General features: G+C 35.3%; 1 protein-coding gene across 1 annotated transcript; it reads left to right on the top strand.

Moving 5' to 3' along the window:
- Positions 1–501: 501 nt before the first annotated feature.
- Positions 502–2499, top strand: c1d (C1D nuclear receptor corepressor). Its single transcript, XM_059565560.1, has 5 exons — positions 502–647; positions 1169–1318; positions 1424–1490; positions 1578–1633; positions 2140–2499. Exons 1-5 carry the CDS (start codon positions 564–566, stop codon positions 2317–2319), a joined length of 537 nt encoding a protein of 178 aa, XP_059421543.1. The 5' UTR covers positions 502–563; the 3' UTR covers positions 2320–2499.
- The last annotated feature ends 16981 nt before the right edge of the window (positions 2500–19480 follow it).

Here is a 19480-nt window from a genome sequence, read left to right as displayed (position 1 = left end):
AAAGCACACTCTGTAAGTTAAAATGTTTGATATATAACACTCATTTCAGCCCATAGTGGGGTAATAGAAACCGTTGAACATGTAATATTAAAATGTGGGAAATGTAATATAGAGAGAATAAAAATGATAAAGAACTTAAAAGCTAATCATAAAGAAAAAAAAGAAGATAAACTGGATATTAGGGAAAGGATTAAAAGAAAATATTAATCAAAGAATAGTAATGGAATATATGGTAAAAACAGGATTAAATAAACCAATTTGATAATTAAATAAATAAATAAAGCAAAGGAATAGGGAAACACTCAAGATTTTTTTTTTTTTTTGGCATGGGAGCTGAACACGCAGAAGCCAGAAATACAGCTTGGGTGAACCCGAAACAAAATGAACAATAAAATAAGTAAATAAGTAAATAAATAAATAAAAATCTGAATATAGGCAAGACTATCTTCCATGTATGAAAAGGAACAGTTGGTGGCGGTATGTGCCTATGGTGCGGAATACGCACAAAAAAAATCCAAGGAAGAAGAAGAAGAAGAAGAAGAAGAAGAAGAAGAAGAAGTTGCATGGCTTTTATTTTGAAACGCCACTATTCGAGCATCACGGGTTTTTTTCTGTTCAGTGAGGCGAAGTGTCTCGTGTGGTTTCAGGTAAGGGCTTTTTAAATATCATCAACTTGTTTTATGTGCAACAACCATTTTAATGAGCAATCTTCGATGGTATTTTAATTATTTTTTCAGTCAGTGACACTAACTGTGCTTTTGTTACATACAGTCACCAGAACACGTGGAAAAGCTGGACATACATCGAGTCTGACTTGTGTTTTATACTTATTATTATTAGTTTGATGTGCTTTGAATGAAATATGTTACAACGTTAACATAATCTGGTTTATGGTTGTACTTAATCATCTGTTATATATGTCAAATATCATAGAAATTTAAAATTCCAGGCCTAAAAATTAAAGGTAATCAAATCGTAAAATATGATGTAAAGGCATTGATTTTTTTAGTTAGTTTTTTTTTGTTTTTTCAGCTAAGCTCAGTTATGAAATGTGTAAATAGTTTGAAGTTGGTCTTTGTTAGTGCATGTTTCTAATTTTAAAAACCACAAACTAATTAAATTGGAATGAATTTATATTAAATAATTCTGAATATGTCATTGTTTTCAGTCTGTTCATACAATGGCTGATGATGGTCCCGCAGAGGACTATCCCACTGAAATTGAGGAAAACCTGAATGATTTCGAGTCCTCTTTGAGCACTGTCCAGAATATGGTCCAAACGCTTGCATCTGTATCCAGAAGTGACAATCTGCTGAAAGTATGTGAAAGCAAATGCACAAATTAGCAGTTAAATGAACATTTTCACATATGAATGGCTTATTTATTTATTAATTTTTTTTTATCTTTTTGTACCTCATTTAAGCTGGATCCTCTTGATCAAGCTAAATTGGATCTGATGTCTGCATATGCCCTCAACTCAATGTTCTGGAGTAAGACTTTACACTTTCATGGTTTGCTTTCACGTCATATGTAATGAAAGTTAACAGGTTATGATCAGATTGAACTTTCCCTCTCAGTGTATCTGGTGACACAAGGAGTCAATCCGAAAGACCATGCGATTAAACAAGAGCTGGTAAGATAAGCTTGTCATTTTACTTATGTTTTAGGCTTAATTTAAGCACAAATTCATCAGCAGCAACATTTGTGACAATGTGGATTACCACAGTAAATAATTTCCATGTACTTTATTTCTTCTTATATATATATATATATATATATATATATATATATATATATATATTATTATTATTATTTTTTTTTTTCTATAATATAAACTTTTTGCACAACACTGGTCATGGTGATTGAAAACTGTTCAAATATTGGATATAATTTTGCACAGACTAGGTGCAAAGTGATTTTAATTTTTTTATGTGATAATCCACTTTGTCACAAATTCAGTCTATAGAGCTCAACTTAAATTTAAACTAGAACTTTTTTATTATTATTATACTGGGGCATGTATTAAATCTGTGAACAGAAATACAGTATGTGCAGGTAAACTGCATTGTTCATGAGTGATGGTTTACTATTGTTATTGACTAATTGAGAGTAGAACTAACATCCTCCTTTCCATCACAGGACAGGATCAGGACATACATGAACAAAGTCAAAGAGATCACTGACAAAAGAAAAGCTGCACGTCTGGACAAAGATGCAGCTTCGCGGTTTGTTCGGAATGCATTGTGGGACGCAGAGGACAAGAAGAGAAAAGACTCAACTGAGCATCCCCACAGAGGAAAGCACATCCGGTTTTCTTGATTGAATTGACTGGCGAAATATTGAAGATTCCCTGCAAATTTTTAGCAGACTTTGGGATTAAGCACAACAAATATCTGTGGTTTGCCCGGTGATGTGTTATGATGCTGTGTTGAGTTATAGCATCATTCTTTTCAAGATTACTAATTTCAAACTAAAGAGGAAACCCAATATAAGTTAGTTGTATTTGTTTCTAATTTTTTATTGTTCTATTCAGTTGCATTTAGATGAGAATGTTTTTTCTTTTGAGTCATTAGTATGATTTATATCTGGGGTTACATGCTCTGAAATGTGGACCATGTGGACCAGTCCCATTAAAACTACTAAATCATCTCTGTCTTGTCAATTCATTCTTTTAAGGAATGGCTGTCTTCTGATTCATCATTTTTAAAATGAAATGAAATGAGTCTCCACTCTTCCACCAAGACACTTGTCAGTTCTCATACATGTTGATTAGACTGTCGCTGCTAACCAATCTTGGGGACGGATGCACTATCTTGAACGGCAGCTTGTGAAGCACACAGTACAAAATTTGATGATCCAAGATCGGTCGTAACCTACTGCTTTTCTTGGGCACAATGGGCTGTAAATGGGCTGTAAAACCCCGACCTCATCTTGGCTGGAGGGACTGGCTCTATCGCATCCTTCGCCAGCAGAACTGTGATTTCGGCATGCAAGACAAGGGCATCGACAGCCTTGACTGAACTGAACCGGTGCACCTGCTGCCTCGTATACCTGTGCAAATAAGAGGGAATGACCTACCACCTACAAACTGGGTTATACTTTATTATGATAGTTCACTATAGACATTCTACTAACTATAACTTTGCAACTATTTCAACTAATTCTTATTAATTAGCAGGTAGATGTCGACTAACCCTCAGAGAATACTGTTAGGTTAGGGTTAGTAGAATAAGTTGACATAGACTAAGAAACTTTTTTCAGGATGCTGCATTTAAAGATAATTGTGGACAATGAACTGACAACATTAGATAATTTTGACAATCCTTTATGGGATGTGTTTAAGGGAATCTTTCAGGGATGGATTGAGTATTTCAGACTTATAGCTTTGTGTTAAAACCATTTTAATGATTCTTATTATCACTAAAGCCCTAGGACTTTAAACGTTTTGAATGGTGCAATTAAAACTTATAAAAACATATGAAACATATTAAAAATGAAGGATTTCTGTTTGGTGTCCATGGCACTGAAACCACAGACTTAACCTTTGCATGAATATTTCTCTTTCGCTCTTTTATTATAGTAATTTTCAATGTAGACACAGTAGTCCTACAGAGGGCAGTAAAACATGCTGTCCAGCATCCATTAAACTCAGAGCTGGCACTCATCTGTTTGTTCAGTGGAACCTTTGGGGCTTTAGTTTCAAGAACATATGGAGTGAAGTTTGGAAAGTCTTTGAAAGGCAGTTCTTAAATGGAAGGAGCTTGGAAAACTAGAGGGTCTAAGGGACTAATTAAAAGCTTGGTGGAGGAGATCATAATGGCTATTGTTGGCATTGCTTGAGGGTTTAATTAAACAGCCTCATGTCTAATGATGCGATGTGGGATATCACATTTGTCTTACAATCCTACAGAGAGAGAGAGAGACTTTACATAAAATGACTTTGAAGAACACTTAGCCGATACAGTTTTTGGTATACTGGGAAATGGCTGTTGGCTAGTAGATGATGGGAAAATGTTTGTTAAAATTATGTACGAAAAAAAAGACTTCTGTCAATGCTTCATTCTCTGTTGGGACACAAGAAGCTTTCAAATGTGTAGACTTCCAATAACTATGCCTTCAAGTCAGAATGATCATATTTACGAAATACAGTCTAGTAGCCTATGTGTGAACACCAGCATAAAGTCTTTTAGGTGTTTACAGTGAGACACTCAAGTGAGACTTTGTTGAGCCCTGACTTTCTCTGTTGGGGTATAGCCTATTGTGACTAAAGAATCACGATGGAAAAAAATTGATATTGATCATAATCATGTAGGCCCTATGTTGAATATACAGTTTACGTATATCCTGTTGAGAACTGAAACACCTTCTCGTTTGTAAATCGGAAAAATAAATATGATTTTAAATGGAACACAGCATGCAATGCATGGACAAAGCATCAATTGCATACATAATGCACCTTTAGCTCTTCATTTATTGCACTAGTGCTTGAATGTATTTTGTATTAGTTGATTAGTTGTATTAGTTCATTCATTAGTTGAATGAGTCAGTCTTATTTTAGTATCCAAAACAATCTATGTCAAATGCAAAAATTCGAATTAATCAATAAAATTGGAAAAGTCGCCTTGCCCTGAAAACAACAGCATATAATATATATTTATATATATATATATATATATATATTAGTTGTGGGCATAGATGAATAGTTGTGGGCATAGATGAATTTTTTTATAATCTTGATTAATCTCACTGTAATCTTGAAATTAATCTAGATTAATCTATATTAAAATGGCTCATTTGAATTCTGCCGAAGACATTCAGAATATGTGTGCTACCCAAATAAAATAATGACTAAAAGTATATGCCGTTATTTCCCTGTCAAATGTCGAGAGTGCATTATTGTTGCGCAAAAGTACATTAATATAATGCGCAAGCGCGAATCTCTCTGCTCGCGCGCGGGAACTGGGCGCGCAATCTCAGATACACGTTGCTCTTGTAAGAGTTTTCTCTGGGCTCGCTCAGAAAGTATGCCTGCACTTAAAACGTGTTCAGTGCAATCGCGAATCTCTTCGCTTAAAGTAAGCGTGTATGTGTCCCGTGCATTCGCGCATGGCCAAGTACTCTTCTCTTCGATTTTTTTTCTCTCTTTCTCTTTTTTTTAATGTGATCGACCCGGTTTGGATCCGCCTTTTGGGAAACTTTTTTCTCCCTTTTCAAATTTCAAATCACATCAGAAAAACATTTATTTTCAAAGAAATTCACGGAAATAATAAAAAAATTACAAATAAAGTATTGGTAGGGTTAGGGTAGGTTTATGGAGGGCTTTATTGTCCCAATAAAGTGGCATCCATTTAATAAACTGAATTAAAATTATAATTTACACTCACTACATTATTACTGCATACTGTTTTATAATGTTCTATAATACTGAGGTGCAGCTAACTGTAGTATAAATAGTTTTTGTCTTAAAATAACTTTCCTGGGTGTTGTATATATATATATATATATATATATATATATATATATATATATATATATATATATATATATATATAAGTTTCATAAACTTGGTTCTAATAACAGCTTAACATAATTACCTTTGCCTAACTTTGTTAGTATATTTCAATATCATTATGCCTCAGTTAGTTATAGATTAGGAGTTGTTGTTTTTCATGGACAAATGGCTTGCTGCTGTGTATAATAATTTATGTTGTTAAAAGAACATTCCTTTCTGTAAACGCATTGTCTGCTGGTTTATTTAGCTACTTTTCAGTACACCATATTATATACCACTTACTACTGTAAGACTGAATGTTAAAGTGCAAGTTAACACCTGACCACTCTTGTGGGTTTGCTGCTGTTACAATTAAAAATCACAGAAGGGTAAAAACACTGGTGTGATGTAATCAACACAGCTATAACAAATAAAACTGATAATGGGTGAGTTAGATTTATAGTGTGTGAATAATTAAGCATTGACAATAATCAGTCATATTGGCGGCACCGAGGGGCCCCCAAATAAAAATCTTCTAAGAGCCTCATAAAGGCTTTGGCTAGCCGGTCATGTTGGTGTATTTTAAGTCAAAACATTTGTCGGTCGCATAAAATAATGAGACAAGATTTGGATACCTCAATCCAGGTGCGTTGCATTCTGCGATACAGTACTCCATGCAGTGTGCTCTGAATATTTGAAGTAATTATAGAAATTTTAGCTAATAGGAGCAGTGTGTTGTTTTAAACATTCCCTGTGAGTGATGAACGCATAACAGAAAGAAAACAGCAGAGGAAGTTGTGGGAATAACCCAGACTGGATGGGATGGCCTCCCCTCTCTCCCCATCTAATCACTGCTGTGACCTCACCGCCGCTGTTGCTGGCTTTAAATAAATGGTCGGGGCCTGGACCCAAGGGGGCGGCCCCTGCCATGAGTGATGGAGCGGAGCCTGACCCAGGGGCTGTTTACACTAGCGCACCAAACATTCTTCACCCTCATTTGTGCCACCTTCCATTCACCTTGTTCGTGTAGACGGATAGATTAATCAGGATAAGAGACTTTTATTTACCCTCACTGGACTGAGTGGGACAAATTACTTTTAAAAGTCAGACTCGGCCGTGAGCCCGGTCACCACCGCAGAAACTAAGGGTCCTCGAGCATCAACCCCTCCTCTCGCTTTTTTCCGTTGTCTTGCTCCCACTCACAGGGCTTTTGCATTAAGAGGAAATCACAGCAATCTGAAGGCATGTGTGCAGGCTTTTGATCTGAGACATAAGCTTGTGTTCACATATGCAGCTCCATGGATTGTGAAATGACCTTTTATTAGACCATTTTATTGCCAAACACTAATGTATTGATGTCTTAAATGGATAGTCCTGTCATATTCATATCATCGTTTACTCGCAAACGATACTTAAAAAAGTCCATACAATGAGAGTCAGTGGAGAAAATTTTTGTTGTGACCGCTTGTACTTTTTTACACTAAAAAACTAATTGGTGTAGAATTTACGTTGAAATTATTTTTACTCAGAATTCCTAGAAGAATTTAGTAAATAATTAAATAGAAACCACAAGTAACACACTGATTAAAACAACTAAAAACCTGCTGATTGGCCTAATATCGACTAATTTGATGATGCTGTTGTTTGATATGATGCATTTGTAAAATATAATTAAATACTTTCCATCACATACAGTTTTTACACAAAATAAGAATAAAGATTTTTCCAATTATTTATCAGCTTGAATGCATTTATGCTTTTATGACAAAGAAAAGTATTCAAAATGTATTTTTTAACTTACAACATGTAAAGGAGAGGAAAAATAAGTTTGAAATACTCAATTTAATGCCAAAAGCATTGCTAATTTTTTTTTTCATAATAATAAAAATAATTCTGTCACCATTTAAATGTACTAAAACACCAACATAATAAGGGATAATAAAAGAGTTTCTTCACCTTACAAATGGTTGTTGAAAGCAAACATGCTACAAAATACAAAATAATAAGTTTAAACATCAAATTTTGTGAGAAAGTGTGATGTACTACAGGAAAAAAGACACCATTTTTGGAATCAGCAACCTAATTTAGTAGGAATCAAGTATTGGATTTCATTCAGCAAATATGATGCAGGGTGCTGTAAAATCTTTGTTTTATGTTTGAACATTTTTTTATTCGGTGTATGAACAAACGGTTGATTTGTTACTTTGCATTCTGCAGAAGAAAGAAAGTAATGCATTTTTTTAACAACATGAGGTTGAGTAAATGATGACAGAATGTTCATTTTAAACTATTCCTTTAGGACTGTATGACGCATTGAACAGATTGCACTTGAATGTATATTCATGGCAATTTATGGTTAATCCCAATAAGCTCTCCCATTTTTATCATTTAAAAGTGTCTAGGCCAATTTGTTATATTTAAAACCAAACCTGTGCAAAAGCTGGCCAAATGCTTGTTTGGGTTTTGAAATTCTGCCAAGTTTTAAAAGTGCACAGCCCTTCCTAAAGGTCCTTCTTCTTAATGGATCTTGCATGCTGAGGTGGTGTGTAATGGATTTTATTCAAGACAGTGGTTTATTCAGCAGTCTTAGCGGGAGCAAACCACAGCTGTCGCTATACATATTTCCTGAAGAACGTTTCTGCCTTGTAGCTGAAGGCTGTGAAGTCAGATTTCTCCCAAATGACAGATTATAGGTTTTAAGGAACATCTGTATACACACACACTGTAGAGGGAAGAGTGTGTTGTGCATTTGTAAGGGAGATGAGCGGGATCAAGTCGGTCCTGTAACTTCTACTCGGTTAAACGACAGCTGGCTTTAGTAAAACAGCTGACAAACATTTCTCTTATGGCCATTATGTTTTAAACAGTGGCTTTGCACATTTACATGTCTGCCATATGTTCACCATACAGTACACTTTCCTATATATGCACTCTCCAAGTGATTGTCTAAGGAGCTTTTGTCCTGTCGCTGTCATTCTGTTGCACTGTTGAAGCTTCTGTCATGAGAACAAATTCCTCGCATGTGTAAATACAGCTGGCAATAAAGCTTATTCTGATTCTGATTGTATTCATGTCATGTGTACTACATGTGTTGTTTTTTTCTCTTTGGAGTCAGTATGGACTTCCACCTACTTACAGTACAGAATTATTTAACAGATTTAAGACTACTGGGCTGGATTTGAGCTATAGCTAAAACATATACTCTAATAATCTAGTAATTTGTATCACAGAGATGAATAAGAATGTCACTCAACATCTGTTTGAAGTGATTTATTTGAGTGAAGTGATTTTGCTGGTCAGTGGTGTTAGCAGAGTTTGAAGGTTATTGAAAGGTGTTCTGCACTCGTCCTCATCCTCCACTTTACTGAATGACAGGAGAGGCTCTCTTCCCTGTCTGATGTTTGTGTTTTATGGCTGTATGTTCGTATGGAGCGGGCTCAACGTCGATGTGAGTCCACTGTAACTGTGGTTAAGGGTGTAGTAAACCCGGGGCCCTTCACTTTTATGATCTTAATGAAGTAGCTGGAAAACACTGTTGGGAAGAACAGCAAGCACTGCCTCAAATACACTCCAAACAAAACTGGCTGGATAGATATGGAGGAAACTTTCTAATGCAGAATTTTAAATTCAGTGATTCTTGTGCTAACATATTGTCTGCCATTTTTAAAATATCAACACATATATAGGGTATATGACAGAAGAATATTTAGATAGATAGATATATTCATTGATTCACCTTTAGAAAGAATAATGCATTGAAACACATAACAAACAGACTTTCAAATATTATAATGCACTTCATCTTCAGTTACAATTATATATATATATATATATATATATATATATATATATATATATATATATATATATATATATATATATACAATGTACAATGTACAATCTGTGTACAATTTATGAGGTTTTACAATTGTGTGTGTGTGTATATATATATATTCTTATAACTGGTGGAGCCATTAATCAGTCTGATATGAAACAAGAAGAATAAGAATCTCTTCCAACAGTCTCAGACACTAGGGCACAAAACGACCCCTAGGTGGCGCTCTAAGGCAGCTTATTTCTGAACAGCTGGCCCTGTTGGCACACTACATGAGGCTGGTATATTTCTCAACTTCTAAAACTGTAAACAATTTAACACAAAGTCTGGTGACAAGTATGCGAATTACAATAAATAACTGCATGAATGCCAATAACAGTTGAAGCAATCAGATTCATTTCACTGTTTAGTGGAGTTACAACATAACATATTTTCATTCTTATGTCTTCTTTTTCAAGGAGAAACACTGGCTACCCACACTGCTGGAATGCACATTTCCAGTTTAAGTCCTACAAAATGTATTAAATTTTCTCAAGAAAGTGACAGTGATGTTTGCTTGTGCAAAAAGGGTGTTCTGGGCGTCTGCTACTGGCCCAAGACAAAAGTGTATATGATAATCTGATCTGTAGAAATGCCTCGGATCCATCATTCAGTATAAATGTGTAGATAAAAATAAATAAAATAAATAATAATAATAATAATAATATGCTAAATATGATTGCTCATTTAATAAGACACTTTGATAAACCACATATTCTTCACAAATATTCATAGAGGTATGGGTCAAAAAAATTAATTTTAGGTCAGTAGTAACACCACTGTAAAAGAAAATGAATAACAAAATTTGTGATATAAAAAAAAAAAAAACTGCAGCTGTGGTTGCCTGAACTTTACCATGAAAATATTTTACAGCAACATTTTATGTTTTACAGATTAAACTGATATTTACAGTAAAAACTAGTATTCAGTTAACTGGAACAATGCTAATACACCAAATTACTTAAATCAATGTTTTACCTTTATAATATACTGACAACCACCTAAAAAAACACACAAAGAGAAAGCCACATGATGAATAATAAACTCATTATGATTTGTTTTCCAAAAAGCTGAGGTAAATATCAATTTATATATCAGTTTTCAGTGCAAGTTACAAGATGCCTTCACTTCCAAAAACTACTATTGCTCTTTTTACCTACGAGCAATAGCAATAATAATGCAAGCACCTCAAATAATATAAATAGAAACATATCAAGCAAAATCACCTGTCATTTAGTGTTGGAGGAAACGTAACATGAGTTACGTAATCAGATTACTTTTCAAAGTAACACATTACATTAAAAGTACCTTTCTCCAACATTGCTGGCAATGAATGACCAACTATTAAATTTCACTCTTGTAATATTGCTCTTAGGCTTGTTTAACCTCTATATGAGTCCTAACAGGTGCTCTTTAACACTTCTATGCCTGAAAGCGTCGATGCCCGTGTTTACTTTGAAGACTGTTTTGATGGAGTGTTTCTGTGGGACACACGGTTCAATGAAACCCTTATCTTTAAGCAAACTATGAAGCCGTGCTTCCCCTCTGACTGGGCTTGAATAGAGACAAATGATTCCTGCATGTAGGAGGGACTGGTTTGGGAAAGTTCTCAGTGAGACAGCTGCTGTCTAGACTGTCACCCTGACATCTCACGGTTGTGCCGTAGGGCCAGATCTGAAGAGCAGCACTTCACAAGAAGCTAAACTGATCCTCGCAGCCTGTAAGATTATCTGCTGTCCTTTAAACATCGTATGTCTGTGTCTTTACCTGATTCTGGAGCAAAAGAAAATGCAAGCAAAGGAGCTCATGTGACGCCTAAACCCTCTACACCTGAATGCAGACTCGTTCTCTATGACACTGTAGAAGTGTGATGCAGGTTGACCTAATATCAAAGTGCCACAGTCATTTCTTGATATAAAAAGTACATATTTTACTGCTACCTCAGTTGAAAAATTTTGCACATTGTGAGAAGTTATTTTAGCCGTCTTAAATACGGAGGAGTAGGAGAGACACTTAAAAATAACATTAAGGTAGTCACGGTCAATTTACTAATTCAAATCAAATATAAATGAATCACATTTCAAGTGGACAAATTAATAGATAATATTTAAAACGGTTTATTAAATGTTCTTAAAAATTTATCATAATAATGACAAAAAATAATAATAAATAAATGCACATTTTAAATGCATTTTCAATTTTCTTATTTAGCTGGTGTTTTCCATCTTGAAAAGAAAGCAGGCTACGCTTTAGGATACATAATTTTTTTTGGACACTTAATTGCATGTTATTTACAATTAAATGAAAATGCAGTATGGTTTAAATTGATATTAAATGCAATTAGTTCAAATTAAAGGGATAGTTCACCCCCAAATGAAATGTCAGTCATCATTTACTCAACCTCAAATTGTTCCAAACCTGTATGAGCTTCTTAGTCTGCTAAACAAAGACAAAGATATTTGGAAGGATGTGGGTAACCAAACAGTTGATGGCAGCCACTGACATCCATAGTATGGAAAAAAGTAATGATATAAAACTATTTCAAAATATCTTTGTTTGTGTTCAACAGAAGACAGAAATTCATACAGGTTTGGAACAACTTGAGAGGGTGAGTAAATGATGACAGAATTTAAATTTTAGGTGTACTATCCCTTTAAGAGGGATCCCTTTTTACCCACTTAACCAGGACATAATTTCATAATTATAAGTCACATGAGAATAAACACTCTTCTTTAAAGAAGGATAAAAGATTGTTAAAATATAATGATTGAAAATTTACTTGCAAATGCACAAAAGTCCAGTTTTTAAAAGTGTTAAAGCAACACTTTACATTTTGGTGCTCTAACGGTTAATAAACAGAAAGACACGCATCCCGCGAAACAACATTCTAACCGGAGCTACTTCTCCAAGTTTATGTCTATGGCGATTCACGCAGGTATGTGTTACTCTGCAGCGGTGACCACCCAAACGGGCTACAATAGTCCAAAAAGAATCACTTATTATAAATGTACCGTAGTGATTTGGGATTTTTTAAATTTTTTTAAAAAAAGGTGGTTTGGTAGATGAATTTATGATGTACTCGCTCATTTTGCAAATTTTGAACACAGAAAAAGTTACATAGTGTTGCTTTAAGAAACTTTTTTTTGTTTTTTTGAGTGTGCTCTCTTTAAGTACACTCAGGCAGCCTTTTATGTAATTTACAGTAGATTTTCTGCAAGCAATTGAGCACAGTTATTTTTCACAAAGGTAAGTCTGCCAACAGGTCCTGGCAGCCTCGCAAATTGCCTAAACCCTGATAAAACCATCAAAACAGACTAACCACCTCAACCTGGCTAGAAGACTAGCTATTCAAGTCTAGAGCAGCTGTTGTTCCAGCAAACACAACACCAGTCAGAACGGCTAACAATAAAAGCACACATTGCAGAAAAGAATCCAATCTGCCAATGCTGATTCAGGCCCAGACCAGTAATATAATGCAATCCAAATGAGGACTGGCAATGCAACTGTCACATTCTCGACCTCTTTCCTGTTTTTCCTGCACAATGAGCAAAGCTATTAAAAGCAGCCCAGCCAATAGTAGGAAATACCACAGCTGATGTGAGCTGCCTGAGTGGCTAATGGTGATAATGCTTGATTTAAGCCGAATGTGTCATTAACTAATCGAGCAGTATTCTCCCAAGTTCTGCCCCTTCAAAGGAGCCCATTATACTTCAGGAAAGAGTAAACAGCCGGTCCCTAAGAACCATGCTCTCTGGAGTTTAAAGAAACATCATCTATCACCCCGCCAGGCACCTGCAGGTGTGACCTTGCTCTCTCGATACAGCTGACACCCAGGAGAACGATCTCCCGGGCCGCCCTCTTCAGGATGATGGTGAGGTCAGATGGAAAGCATCATGGGTTATCCATGAAGTGGCTTCAGGCGGATACACGGTTTGTGACATTCAAGGTTTAGGTCAGAAACATACCCTTCATCTGTTGCCCTGCCTTGAAAGAGGTTGACCTTTCTGGAGAAAACTGACTGTAGAAGAAGCCTTTCTGCGCTAATAGTTACTATAGCATATAGCATAAAACATATATGTTACATTACACAGCCAAAAATAATTACAATAAAAAATAATAAAATAAATAAAATAATAAAATACAAAATATATATATATATTATTATTATTATTATTATATTATTATTTCATTTAAGGTCTGGCATGAAATGGAAATGTTCAAATGCATGCTGTTGTGAATGATTCATCTATGGCTTTTTTTTTGTTTTGTTCGTATTTAATCATGTTAATCATTTTCATTTTTAATAATTTTACCTTCCCATGAAATGACAGACTTCTTTCTGGTGATGTGTGCAGCCATGTAAAGCTAAAAATGGGTTAAGACATGCCTTATGGGTTAAGAAATGGCACAAATACCAGTAAATTGACTACTACAAACCTTGGTAAGTTACTTTGCGGGATTTAATTAAATATATTTTCATAAAAGAAAAACTCAAATGCATATGTAATAAGGTTAGCTGAAAAAGTGACTGTCGCTAGTTTTCACTGAATGTCTTCAGTAAATGCTAACAGTAGTTTTTTTATGTTAAAAGGGAACTTGCCTGTGCAAGCTGTTAGTAAATTTGGTCCCAAGTCTCTTTTTATTAGAGATTTACAAAAATGAAGTGAGTTTGTTTAAAACAAGAACAAATATATCTGTCCAAGCAAGAGTAAAAATAAACTTTAAATGTAACACAATTTTTTTTTTAATTGGAAAACAAGACTGAATATTGAACCAAAACCTTTTCCTTTATTTTTTCTTGTCAATAAACCATTTCTTTAACACTTTATGGTCCAATTCTCGCTATTAACTAGTTGCTTATTTGCATGCATATTACTAGCATTTAGGCTGTTTATTAGTATTTATAAACCACATATTAATGCCTTATTCTGCATGGCTGTATTTTAGATCTCTTAATCCTGTTACGGCTGGTGAGGTACAAACGCACGAGGATGAAGGAGATCGACAAAAAAGGTATTTTAATAAGAATATCCAGGAGACAGGTCAATAAATCCACATGAGAGCAATGAATAAACATCAACGAGAATGGACAAAAATACCAAACAGGAAGAAGGCAGCTGACGAGGGCAAAACATGTGGCGGGAGTTAACTAATAACTAATAATGACTAATGAGCAAAAGAATCAAAATCCATAGAAACAAACAAGGCAGGGGAAAGGGGAAACTAAACCAAAACAGATCATGACCATAACAAATCCTACACCATCTAAACTTAACCACCACTCTACTAACTATTAATCAGAGTTTATTGAGGGAAAAGTCATAGTTAATGGTATGTGTTCCCTATTCTAAAGTGTCACCACCATTTCATTCAGTTCAGCTAATATTCATATATTCAGCTAACTCACAACCAATTTGCACGTATTTTACAAGGTGGCTTATTCGTACGGATTTGTATGACCTTACTCGTATAATTTTGTATGTTGTCTGTGAGGGATAGGGACGGGGTTAAAAATTCCTATGAATTTGCCGCTTTGTAAAATACGCATGATTTTTCACAAAACATACAAATTTTTTCAAATTAGCCACCTCATGAAATGTATGTCGTGAGATCAGGTTGGTATGTCACAGAATACAAGATTTGTCAATGCTTCTGTGATATTGTGACTTTAAATGTCAATGTCACCTTTATTTATATAGCGCTTTAAACAAAATACATTGCGTCAAAGCAACTGAACAACATTCATTAGGAAAACAGTGTCAATAATGCAAAAATGAGAGTTAAAGGCAGTTCATCATTGGATTCAGTTATGTCATCTCTGTTCAGTTAAATAGTGTCTGTGCATTTATTTGCAATCAAGTCAACGATATCGCTGTAGATGAAGTGTCCCCAACTAAGCAAGCCAGAGGCGACAGCGGCAAGGAACCGAAACTCCATCGGTGACAGAATGGAGAAAAAAACCTTGGGAGAAACCAGGCTCAGTTGGGGAGCCAGTTCTCCTCTGACCAGACGAAACCAGTAGTTCAATTCCAGGCTGCAGCAAAGTCAGATTGTGCAGAAGAATCATCTGTTTCCTGTGGTCTTGTCCTGGTGATCATCTGAGACAAGGTCTTTACAGGGGATCTGTATCTGGGGCTCTAGTTGTCCTGGTCTCCGCTGTCTTTCAGGGATGTAGAGGTCCTTTCTAGGTGCTGATCCACCATCTGGTCTGGATACGTACTGGATCCGGGTGACTGCAGTGACCCTCTGATCTGGACACAGACTGGATCTGGTGGCCACGCTGACCTCGGAACAAGAGAGAAACAGACAAATATTAGCGTAGATGCCATTCTTCTAATGATGTAGCAAGTACATAGGTTGTTATGGGAAGTGTTTCCGGTTCCGGTTTACCTAATTAATGCAGCCAAAAAATCCTTTAACGGATTTGGATAATAAAAGCATATTAGTATGTTATGTGTATGCCAGGTTAAAGAGATGGGTCTTTAATCTAGATTTAAACTGCAAGAGTGTGTCTGCCTCCCGAACAATGTTAGGTAGGTTATTCCAGAGTTTGGGCGCCAAATAGGAAAAGCAACTTTAAAGACAATGTAACTACAAAATTTACTGGTAACTGAATTCAAAACGTAAACGAATGTCTTCTGATGCAGAACAAACTAATATCTTTAACATGTAAAAAATTAAGAACAAGACCAAGAATAAATATCAGTTATATAGTTAAATAGGTTAAATTTTGATTTCATTTTCACAGCGAATTACGTACATGTTGGCATTGAGGATGGAAAGGTGGTCTCTTACATTATAAGCTATTTATTCACCATTTTGGTCGAATACGTTCTTGAGTTCCAGTCATGAGAATTTGTGCGTTTATGTGCAGGTATGAAACAGAGTTCAATTTTCGAGTTTTGTGAGGTCTAGGGGTGCAGTTGGGTAAACAGTGCCGAACAGCCTGCGCTGTGTCCCTGGGACGGAAGCCAAGGTGACACCAACAAGGAAGCTCACACACACACACACACACACACACACACACACACACACACACACACACACACACACACACACACACACACACACACACACACACACACACACACACCATGTGCCAGAATCTACACACAGGCACCTGCCCACCCCAGCGGAGGTGTTTCAATAATACCAAGGCCAAATACCTCCCTGCTAATATTGACTCAGAGAGTGGAAAAGATATTGATGGGTCTTGTGTGTGTACACAGGAAGAACGGTGGCATTGTATCGGGAGCCCTTCTTTCTGCTGAGAAGACACCTCTTTATCAGTGTCTGTGTGCGGAGAGCTTATGTAAAGTTGAGTTTCTGATAATGTGCTGTGAACAACACAGCAGATGCACTGTTGTGTTATTTGCTCAAACGATAAGCCAGTAAACTGAAATAAACTCTAGTTGCAGACATCAAGCTTCACCCTGACTTCATTTCTTATTTTATTTTTATTTTTTACAAATAAATCATTGCTGGAATACATTAACTTACATACATTACTTTCTTCTTCATCCTGTTTTTTTTTTTGACTGAATCTTAAAAAAAATTTCGAATCAAGTTTTCAAAGAAAGGTTTCCAGAACCACTTTAGATTAGGGAACACATATTCATTTTTTCACTAAGATTTTCCCCCAATAAACTCCTCATTTGCTTCTTATTAATACTTAGTAAGATCATAATTATGGTTAGGTTTTGGGTAAGGTTAAGGGTTCTAAAATATGGTCCTGCAGAATAAGGAATTAATATGTGCCTAATAAGTACTAATAAACAGCCAATTATACTGGTAATATGCATGGTAATAAGCATCTAGTTAATAATCAATCAATCAATCAATCAATCAATCAATCAGCCAATTTTCCAAAACTTTCATGATAAACAAACAAACAAACAAACAAACAAACAAACAAATAAATGAATAAATACTTTCTTATTGAAAAATGCAAAAAAAATGAAAGGTATATTGTGTAAATTCTAAGGCATGTATTTGTTTGGTAGTATTTGTTGCATTTGTTGATAGAGAAATATTGTTTTGCTTGATTTTCAAGACAGTTAAGCAATTAATACAAAAAATCTCATTATTGCAGTATGCTAAAAAAATCATATATTATGTAAATTGTAAAATATTTATATTAATTTGTTTTTGTACTGATTTAAATTGCAACATTAATTGTATTTAGATATGGTGATATGGTACTGAGAATTTATTTACAGAATCTAATCAGAAACAAATTCAAAACTGTTTTGTTTCTACTCCCTTTGGTGCACAGTCATTACATACACCATAGTTTATGGTAATGAATATCAGTTTTTGAATACCAAATGTAGTCATTCCAGATTATAGCTGAATAGTTATGGCATGTTATTGATAACATTGATTCAAGATTAGACTAAATGCACTCTCCTCATACTGTATGTCCTAGCTATTAATGATGTAGGCATCTGTAAAACAGCAAGAAAACACCACCATTTGAACAAAATCTGCAAAACATTCTAACTCTAGCAGAGGAAGTGAGTTTCTCTCACTGGCTGCAAAATTAGCAGGGGACCGTATTTAGTGGTCATGAGGCCCGAGCGGAACTGTTCTCCACACACACACACACGCTGAGAAAACAGCCGCTAATAACAAACCAAACAATAGTGGAGATGAAACGACGTGCCAGTGCACACAAACCTTGGCAGAATAATTGTGTGAGAGTAGTTTGAGTTGAAAACAGTGCAGTTTGAACTTTGTCAAACACGCTTGTGTAATTAGCAACATCTGCTAAGAGGGAAGGGTTTGAAAACAAGTGAGCCAGTCTTTTCTCCATCTTCCTCTGCTACTCCGTCTTTGAGCGAGTGCATTATTTAACTCTGCACATATGAGAAACGTGAAGCATGGTTGTCATGTTGGTGCCTCCTTTAAAAGATGTTTTCATGGAAGTTTATTCTCTTATATCCCGTTCTGTAAGCTCATATTTACTACACTCGGGGTCACTGATTGAGCGGCTCATAAACGGATTATGCTGTGGATATTTTTGTCCAGAATGTAAAAAATACGTTCGTTCATATGAGGCTGTGAAATGTGGTTTGCCTGTACTATTGCATAATACACAATGTGCTATTGTGGTGCTACTTTACCGTGACTGTTGTTTTCTTGTGTCTTGACTCTGGTTTGATGGATCTGATTTATAACTACACTTAGGGTCTCACGACTCCCAAATCACATTTTTGGCGTTTATGGCTCTGCCAGCTAATTTTTGACATTTGGTTTTTAAATATATAAAATAAAATGATTAATGAAAATGAACTGGGATGTCTTTGTTCTAATTATAAGGTCAGCTGATGGTCCCAAGGACATGTTCAACCCCATCCTGACCCCTGTACATTAAATTATACCTTTCCCCAAACTCCTGAATTCAGTGTGGACAAATCTTCTTCAGCATAAACAACCTTGTCACACAAAACATATGTCTTAAATTCTAGTATTTCATATGTCCACCCTGGTTTCTCTTGTCCCTGTGAAGAACAGGTGTCCTCTCAGTGCCATTTCCCGTCTCATTGTGATTGTTCGTGTGGTGAGCTTCCGGTCGGTGGAAACAGCTGTTACTCACACTGCAAGACTACTTACTTTGAAGGACACTCTGCTCATTATCAATTTTGCCCACTCAGAAACTTAAACTATTTTTTTTTTTTTTTTTTTTACAAAATGTCATTGTGGAAAATTATAACAGGTAGATCCCTTGCATTGATAATTGTATTGGATGTGTTCTTGCGGTGTAAAATATATTTTTAGTATATAGTGTATTGCATTGAATATAATATTAATGTCCAGCCTAGTACAGCCATGCAGAGCATAAACCATTTGGAGAATGGATGGAAAGATAATATTAATTAAATAAAGGCCACTTAAATGTTCTTACACTTTAATTACACATACACTTTAACAGCACTTAACGTAACAATGACAAATAATGTTTAATAATCTTTTGTCATGTTTTAAGGATGTGCTCTTATTCTGATGTGTGGACTGAAGTACATGAAAAAAAGTTGTTGATTAGAATTTTAACTGTAGTGTGTTACTCATTAAGTTAATACATTTTTTTTTAATTTTTAGTTTATTATTACAAA

Source organism: Carassius carassius, chromosome 14 (genome assembly GCF_963082965.1).
Source record: "Carassius carassius chromosome 14, fCarCar2.1, whole genome shotgun sequence".
NCBI classification, from domain to species: domain Eukaryota; kingdom Metazoa; phylum Chordata; class Actinopteri; order Cypriniformes; family Cyprinidae; genus Carassius; species Carassius carassius.
This window is presented reverse-complemented; position numbering and strand designations above follow the sequence as displayed.